Source organism: Liolophura sinensis, chromosome 10 (assembly GCF_032854445.1).
Source record: "Liolophura sinensis isolate JHLJ2023 chromosome 10, CUHK_Ljap_v2, whole genome shotgun sequence".
In the NCBI taxonomy this organism is placed as follows: Eukaryota; Metazoa; Mollusca; class Polyplacophora; order Chitonida; family Chitonidae; genus Liolophura; species Liolophura sinensis.
This window is the reverse complement of record NC_088304.1, coordinates 5,972,294-5,981,386: the sequence shown is the minus strand read 5'-3', so window position 1 is coordinate 5,981,386 and position 9,093 is coordinate 5,972,294. Positions and strand designations below refer to the sequence as shown.

The window sequence follows — 9,093 nt, the reverse complement described above, 5'->3', positions numbered from 1 at the left end:
TCTACAGTTTTGTTGATTTTCAAATACTTTGTTGGTCATTCTATATTATAGGTAGGCCTAATTTATCAGAAATCCGTGTTTCATCCGTTTAAAACCTTGGTGTCGTACCGCACCAGATCGGAACCACATCAGCGGTGGTAGACTCTGATCCAGCCGTCCTTGCACTTCTGATGCGGGTTTAGGTCCGGTCATTTGTCACGTACTTTGCGAAGGGCAGTGGTTTAATTTGGTTTCCTATGGTTTCTTCCAAGGATGAAACACCAGTGAAATCCAGCCATAATTAATTTTTTGCTTTCGGACAATTAGAAACTACAGCACGATGCCAAATGCCTAACAGAAACGAATCGAGTCACCTTTATTCGACCTCTCAGCGATGATAGAGAGCTATTCATAATGTGGTCTGTAGCGACAACGTCACGGTTATTATGGTTATGCCAGTACATCAAAAACAGACCAGTAACCTCCTTTGACGGGATTGAAGAGCTCCGGACTGTTATAGTAACTGAGTAATAAAAACGTCTGGTCATCGTCCACCCAGCCATTATTCATGGCCTTTTTGAACAAGTAGTTATGAATGACATGTAACCGCCTTACGGCATTTTTATCCCCACCAAAACATCCCCCGACAAACGCCGGCTCCGTGTCGAGTTTATAAAGCTGAGGAACATTTTGAAAATCTTTGGGATTGTTCATCTGTATAACGGTCACTGTGTTTTTGGTCGCCAGGAACCTCTTTGGAATCCAAACGCCATTTTCGGGAAAGCCAATATCTTGTCCATGGCCGTAACCGGAGTCGACCCACATAAAGTGAGAAGAGTTAAACGGATTCGAGTACGTGACATTGTTCAAGAGATAAAACTTTGAATTCATGACGATATCGTAGTCTGGAGAAAACCCCTCAGCATTATTCAATAGCTGATTGTCTTTTTGAAACTCGTCAGACGACATAATCATCTTCATCCGAGAACGATATTTGTAATATTCCAACTGCCCAAGTTTTGTTGGGATTATCACTGTCCTGTCTTGACAGGCCACGCGATGTTTCCGAACGAAATCCAAAGCTTTCGGGTCGACGAACACAACCATGTTCACATCCAAACTGAGCAACTGAAGAGAAAAGTCGAGATATTGCGAGAATGGCCGGGTCTGTCTCCGCCATTGACCGCGGCCAATGTCAAACAGGGCCGTCACCACAGTAAAGTTAAGCTTATCTGAAAAAAAAAGAGAAATATAGTTACTGCAGTATAGAGAGTAAAGAAATCCAAGTGAAGATGTCATACGGTACGTGTACTTGAGCGTCTAGTTCTTCAGTGAGTTTTGGGAATTTTAAAGAAACCACGTACAGTTGACGCCTGAACTGTTGCAAAGGCACAAGAGTACTTTCTTTAAAAAAAAAACACTACTTTTTATAGTGCCGTCGATAAGGGAAGAGATACAAATTTGTTGGCGCAGCCCGCAATAAAGCGAGTTTTTCCGCCCTAAAGACCGACCACCATCAAATAAGTGAAAGTGTAATGCATAAAATGTATAGACGCCTTGGAAACTTTTTGATTGTGAAATAAGTCAGCCTTAACAAATGTCAACTAGAAAACTATCTGCAATGGAAGAAGCCTATGTTAAACTGAGAAAATAACGGCACAGGAAAAGTCCACCTTGAGGAATGTACACATGAAGAAAAGTAAACCTTGAGTAATATCCACATGGTATGGTGTACACACGAGGAAAAGTCCACCTGGAGGAATATCCACATGGTAGGATGTACACATGAGGAAAAGTCCACCTTGAGGAATATCCACATGAGGAAAAATTCGGCTTAAGGAATATCCACATGGTAGGATGTATACATGAGGAAAAGCCCACCTTGAGGAATGGCCACATGGTAGGATGTACGCATGAAGAAAAGTTCACCCTGAGCAATAGCCACATGGTAGGATGTATACATGATGAAAAGTCCACCTTGAGAAATATCCACTTAGTAGAATGTATACATGAGGAAAAGTCCACCTTGAGGAATATTCACATGGTAGGATGTACGCATGAGGAAAAGTCCACATTGAGGAATTGCCACATGTTAGACTGTACACATGAAGAAAAGTCCACCTAGAGGAATATCCACATGGTAGGATGTATACATGAGGAAAAGTCCACCTTGAGGAATATCCACATGGTAGAATGTGTACATGAGGAAAAGTCTGCCTTGAGGAAAAGCCACATGGTAGGATGTACACATGAGGAAAAGTCCACCTAGAGGAATATCCACATGGTAGGATGTATACATGATGAAAAGTCCACCTTGAGAAATATCCACTTAGTAGAATGTATACATGAGGAAAAGTCCACCTTGAGGAATATTCACATGGTAGGATGTATGCATGAGGAAAAGTCCACCTTGAGAAATATCCACTTAGTAGAATGTGTACATGAGGAAAAGTCTGCCTTGAGGAAAAGCCACATGGTAGGATGTACACATGAGGAAAAGTCCACCCAGAGGAATATCCACATGGTAGGATGTACACATGAGGAAAAGTCCACCTAGAGGAATATCCACATGGTAGGATGTATACATGATGAAAAGTCCACCTTGAGAAATATCCACTTAGTAGAATGTATACACGAGGAAAAGTCCACCTTGAGGAATATCCACTTAGTAGAATGTATACATGAGGAAAAGTCCACCTTGAGGAATATCCACATGGTAGAATGTGTACATGAGGAAAAGTCTGCCTTGAGGAAAAGCCACATGGTAGGATGGGTACATGAGGAAAAGTCCACCCAGAGGAATATCCACATGGTAGGATGTACACATGAGGAAAAGTCCACCTTGTGTAATATCCACATGTAGGATGGGTACATGAGGGAAAGTCCACCTTGAGGAATAGCCACATGGTAGGATGGGTACATGAGGGAAAGTCCACCTGGAGGAATATCCACATGGTAGGATGTATACATGAAGAAAATTCCACCATGAGTAATATCCACATGATAGAATGTACACGAGGAAAAGTCCACCTTGAGGAATATCCACATGGTAGGATGTACGCATGAGGACAAGTCCACCTTGAGGAATTGCCGCATGGTAGACTGTACACATGAAGAAAAGTCCACCTTGAGGAATATCCACATGGTAGGATGTGTACATGAGGAAAAGTCCACCCAGAGGAATATCCACATGATAGGATGTACACATGAGGAAAAGTCCACCTCGTGTAATATCCAAATGTAGGATGTGTACATGAGGAAAAGTCTGCCTTGAGGAATGGCCACATGGTAGGATGTACACATGAGGAAAAGTCCACATTGAGGAATATCCACATGGTAGAATGTATACATGAGGAAAAGTCCACCTTGAGGAATATCCACATGGTAGAATGTATACATGAAGAAAAGTCCACCTTGAGGAATATCCACATGGTAGGATGTACGCATGAGGAAAAGTCCACAATGAGGAATTGCCACATGGTAGACTATACACATGAAGGAAAGTCTACCTAGAGGAATATCCACATGGTAGGATGTATACATGAGGAAAAGTCCACCTTGAGGAACATCCACCTAAGAAAGCGTTTAACTGAGGAAAAGTCAGTTCAGTTAAAAAAATTGATTTTTGAAGATTCTGCTCTCTTGGCATATTATTTCAATATCTATTAATTTGATTGGAAATTTACACCGTACATAAAAGAAAAAAAATCTTCATTTATACGACGGCGACCTGCATTTCAGTGGGAGGAAACCGGACAAAACCCACGACCATCGCACTGAGGTTGCTGACAGACCTTCGCACCTACGGATTTCAGTAAGAATACTAAAAAAAATAGGAAAACATTTTTATACATGTAGCTGCAACATACAAGTATGATACGTACATAGTACAGCTCTTCGGTCATTTTAAATAGTCAGTTCGACTCATGCCGGACACAGGGTTTATATATTATTATATCTGGGTACTTACTGCTTGCTCGTGACTGCCTGCAGGCACGTATATGGTTCAGGGGTCGGACATGATAACGTGACGACCCGTGGTACACAGTCAAGTATACACTCGCAACCAGCACACAGCCGAACGCTGCCCCTACCGTCGCTTTACGTCGCAGAGAGGGCATCGTCCTATCTCGCCTTCGCGTTCGTCCGACCTTCAGTTGACAGTGGCTAAGTAGTTTATAAATCGTTTCTGTACACAGGTATACCCAGGGCCAAACTGAACACCTAGACCTTGTGTCAATACGTAGAGAAAGGAATATGTATACTAACTCCAATAATTATAATACTGATAACGTGGTGGACTGAGTAAATCAAAAGAACGATGTCAAACGGTGGATGACATCATTAACTATGATTTGAATCGCTGGCACAACGAATGGCTAGGTATGTTGGTAATTTCGGTAATGTAGATCGATCGGCATCGGTTAGAGAATCACTACTGCATGTGCTACCATTCTCTCTGGCGTTCCAATACATCGGCGCTAATTAATTAAATTATAGTCGACACAGAATTGCGGCAGTAAAGATCAAAGGGCCTGGCCGACCCTTCGGCACCAATAGGTGACGTAACATCCGTCATGCATGGCAACCCGCGTAAGAAAATACGTATCCATAGTAACCAATTCAACTGATTCCAGAGCTGAGCGTGTCAGCTGCTGAAAATCGGCCAAATCATGACGGTGCATACTTCTGTATTAAGACCGCAAGACCTATCACGTACCTTGAGCAATTAAGTCACGTGTTCTAACTGGCTTTACATCAGGAATTTTGTGACGTGCGGCATGCTCTCCCCATGTGTTAACCTGAGTGCCGATCATACTAGTGAATAAATTATCGTGGCTTACCACCTTCATACAAGTGAAGTCGTGTTGCATAAATATTTGGTGCATGCATACTGAAGTGTAATGCCGGAATGAATTGCATGGCAGTGAATATAGCATTAGCACCATGATGGGCTAAGCGAAATAAAGAAGCAAGTCATGAATGAGTTATTATGACTTCTCAGCAACTCCATCTCAGCAATATCTCAGCCAAATAGGGTCGACCAACAGGTCATCCAGGCTGTACATCTATAACAGTGTTTCTTTACAGCATGAACATTTTCTTTTTCAACACAGCTTTGTGATGGCACATATATATTTATTACGTGCTCAAGAATATTTCACTTGTACGACCGTGGCCAGTGTTATGGTGGGAGAAAACCGGGAAGCACCTGGAGGAACCCACGACCATCTGCAAATTGCTAGCAGACCTTCCCACACACGGTTGGAGAGGAAGCCAGCATGTACTGGACTTAACTCACAGCGACGGCATTGGAGATGTTCCTGTGTCATTTCTTCGCGCTGGCCTGCTAACCTCCTCGGCCATGGAGGCCCAGCAGTGTCTACAACAGTCATGTTTAAATACTGGTGGACGAAACTTGAAGACAAAGTTACTGGACCCAAGTCCATAGAGCGTCGGATTTGGTGGGAAACAACGTTTGGATTAAACACCGCCACGAATTAGATATCTTGGGGCCGATTCCACAAAGCCATTTATGACTAAAGTCAAAATTCGTAAAAGGATTTTTAAGAGCCCACTTTTTGGGATCGTAGAAATGCAAATTTTTACCACATCTATATGTAATCTTTTCATCTCCCAGCACTATAAATGAAACAAGGTTTTAACTTTTGACAGAAGTGGCTTTGTGGAGTAGGCCGAGCAACTGTTCTGTCACATTTGGTAACAATCCACAAAATTGACATAGACACGGTCTTTCAGTATTGATGCATTATGTCACGCGGAGCATTTCACTTGAAAGACAGGCTTATGTGCAGGGAAACCATTTCATGGCACACATGAAACCACCGCACAAGAATTTGGGAAACCTCCTAACGTAAGCTATAGCCAGGTCTGTAGGGGTGAAATTTCAAAACACGGAGTCTAGCCTATTGTATTTCAGTTTATGTTTGGTATATAAAAATGCCCTTTCAGACGCACAAAAAGGCCAACATTTCAGTCATCTATAAGAAATTAATCAACCATCACAAAACTATCTTAAGTGGCCATATATTTATTTATTTGAATGGTGTTTTACGCCATACTCAAGAATATTTCGGCCGAAGAAAAAGCCAGCATAAGCTGCACTTTAACTCACAAGGACCGCATTGGTGAGAGGCTCCTGGGTTATTACGCTGCGCTAGCGCGCGAACCAACTGAGCCACGGAGGCCCCTTTAGTGGCCATATAAGGCTGACGAATAAATCAAATGTCAAGCGTCCTCCCTGAAACATGTTAAACTTTAGCTGTAATACAGCAGATCAGCTTAGACGACCTTAAGGGTTGGCCCAAAATACCATAATAGCGATTCATCTTTCAGGCAACGTTCGCTGTCTATACTTTAAGTATCACCAAAACGCAAACAAATGCTTAAGGTCTGGAAGAAAGCAGGTTTACTCTTCAAAATAAGCCGCATTTACACATGTACAAAATCAAATATCCAACATCTTAAATATGCCTTCAATCAAGTGATCTTCACCTATGTATTAATCACAGTCTTAGCTGATAACTGAAGTTACCGGTGTTAAAACTAAAAACTGAAGTAATAATTGCGTGTCCAAGTAACATAAATAATAATTGCAGAAATGCAGCCCAACAATAGTGCCACCAAGCACGCTGTGCAGATGCCTTAGTTCATGCAAGAGGATTTTGAGGGAAATAGCAGAAGGAGATAGTAGTGACAAGTGACAATAGATTCGATCCTGGTGTGACAAGATTGAATATACCATTACCGCCCACATGGATTTTTAGAATTACAAATCTCCCAAGATTTCAGCTTACAAACAACGTTGTATATATAACTCTTTGCATTAGCGCTGAAGAATGGTACTTGTGTTAACCAGGTCAACAATTGCAGGATTCTGGATAAAAAAATCGTCATGGTAAAATACATGTAACATACCTTCAACATCACTAATTTGTAATGCAACAAATTACGGACACACGACTGTACGTTTTCCGACTGTAACAGGGCGGCACCCTAGAATTTACAAATCGTCATCCCTGGATATCATACTGAACTTCAATCACAATGAACCAGTATGGCTTTATAAATGCCTGATACGAATAACCGTCCTGGTTCCGGGTTGAATTTCACATAAGCGCCGACAAAGCTGGATGTCTGCGAAGCTTGTTAACCAGGTGTCAACGTTATAACACCAAATGTCACAGCCAAATAACTGCAAACGCCAATACAAAGGAACAGTCAACCGCTAAGGCGATTAATTCCAATCAATAAACCATTTATTAAGCCCAATTAAACCAACAGTGGCCAAAGAAGAAACTGCGCAATATATAACACTATGGCAGTTCACGAATCGTCTAGACCAATAAATAAACTAACAAGGGCCTTAAATGACAACATGACCAAATGCAGGTCTATATATAATACACCTGACCAGTGAATTGAATCTAACGCCCAATTAAACCAACAGTGGCCAAAGCAGAAACTGTGCAATATATAAGACTACGGCAGTTCACGAATTGTCTTGGCCAATAAACTATCAAGGGCCTTAAATGACGCCATGGCCATATGCAGGTCTATATATAATACACCTGACCAGTGAATTGAATCTAAAGCCCAATTAAACCAACAGTGGCCAAACAAATAAAATGCTTTGCTAGTGAACAAAATCTAATGGCTAAGAAATGAACTTCAGAGGACTAATCACTCTCACTGCCAGTTAACAAACCCATAGAGGCAATACCCTCTAAACAGACACATTAAAGGCGAGGTAAAGAAAGGTCAGGCAATACCTCTCTGAATCACTGCGCTAATACCTTGCCGAGTAAACCAGTCATCCTCTGAACCTACCAAATCTTTGAAATAGTAACGAAAACAACTATCACGTACTTGTGATCTAAGGATATTTGGTCAAATTTCTGAGGATGCACAAAGTATCACCGTGATCAGAATAAACAGCACATAATATCGCTGCTTCACCTGGATATATCTCTCACAATCCTTACCCCATTATTCTTCAGTCGATATTTTGTCTGATACTCGACTGTTATTGACGCTAGGCTCAAGCCTTCATAACTATGGTAACCGCAGGTTTGTCAATATACAAATCAAACTGGTCAATGGTTTCTTTCAAGACCAAAACAGTCATATAAGGTTATTAGTACAAAAATCACCCGTAAGATTTCTGGGGCCCATTTTGCACCTGGTTTACTTTCCAAAACATTTGAAATTAATGATGACATACATCAACACAGTAAATGTGCTATATGCCACAATGTGACAAATATGTTGGACACGGTCCTGTCATATCCTTTGCTCCTATTCATAACACTTATTTTTCTAGAATTAGAAATACTTTGAAAAAAATTCACTCTCATGAAATACCTGCACGCCTGGTAATGTAAGGTAGAATTAATTCAAATGCTGGCATGCGCGTGTCAGTCTATACTACACTGAAGTGTCACATGCAAATGTAAATCAGCACAACCACCACATGTTCTTGGTACTAAGCAGAGGTCTAGGCAGGTAATGTAATTGGAAAGTTTTTCAGTGCAAATTAATACCCAACACAAACAAAATATCACTGGTCAAAAAGGGCTAACATTGATGTACTTGTAAAGTTCAAAAACGTAAAGTTCTAATGAAGCATAACAACAAAGCCTTTTTGCCCTAACAACCAAGCCAATATAAAATCAACGGAAAAATCAGTTTTTTTTTTATCAACAACACAATGAGAAAGTACACAAGTCACCATTTGACAAGAAATCAAGTGGCACTCCTTAATATACATAAGCTCTTGTATCATCACTTAGAAAGAGCATGCACGCAAATAATGATGAAACCACAGAAAACATCTTTAGATAAATGTCTGCAAGAAAGCGCATGCTTGCTGGAAATGCCATGATACATCTGGGTAGTTCTGCTGCTAGAAGACCATATCTTCCACTGACAAGGGATGATTTGTATCTCATCTCGTCTCCTTGGGCATGCACACAAACAATGACACAAGCAAACAAAACAGTTTCTGAAAAACGTCTGCAAGAAAGCGAATTATTGCTAGGGAAGCGCCACAAATCACATGACCCCGACACTGTAAGCTATCCTCAAGTGACA

The 9,093-nt window shown here is 41.2% G+C and overlaps 1 protein-coding gene across 1 annotated transcript; it reads right to left on the bottom strand.

The window, feature by feature from the left end:
* LOC135476456 (protein HtrL-like) lies at positions 1-1,942 on the bottom strand. The gene is made up of 2 exons (XM_064756486.1): positions 1,861-1,942; positions 1-1,211 (listed from the first exon to the last, which is right to left on the bottom strand). Exons 1-2 carry the CDS (start codon positions 1,940-1,942, stop codon positions 430-432), a joined length of 864 nt encoding a protein of 287 aa, XP_064612556.1. The 3' UTR covers positions 1-429.
* Between the last annotated feature and the right edge of the window lie 7,151 nt (positions 1,943-9,093).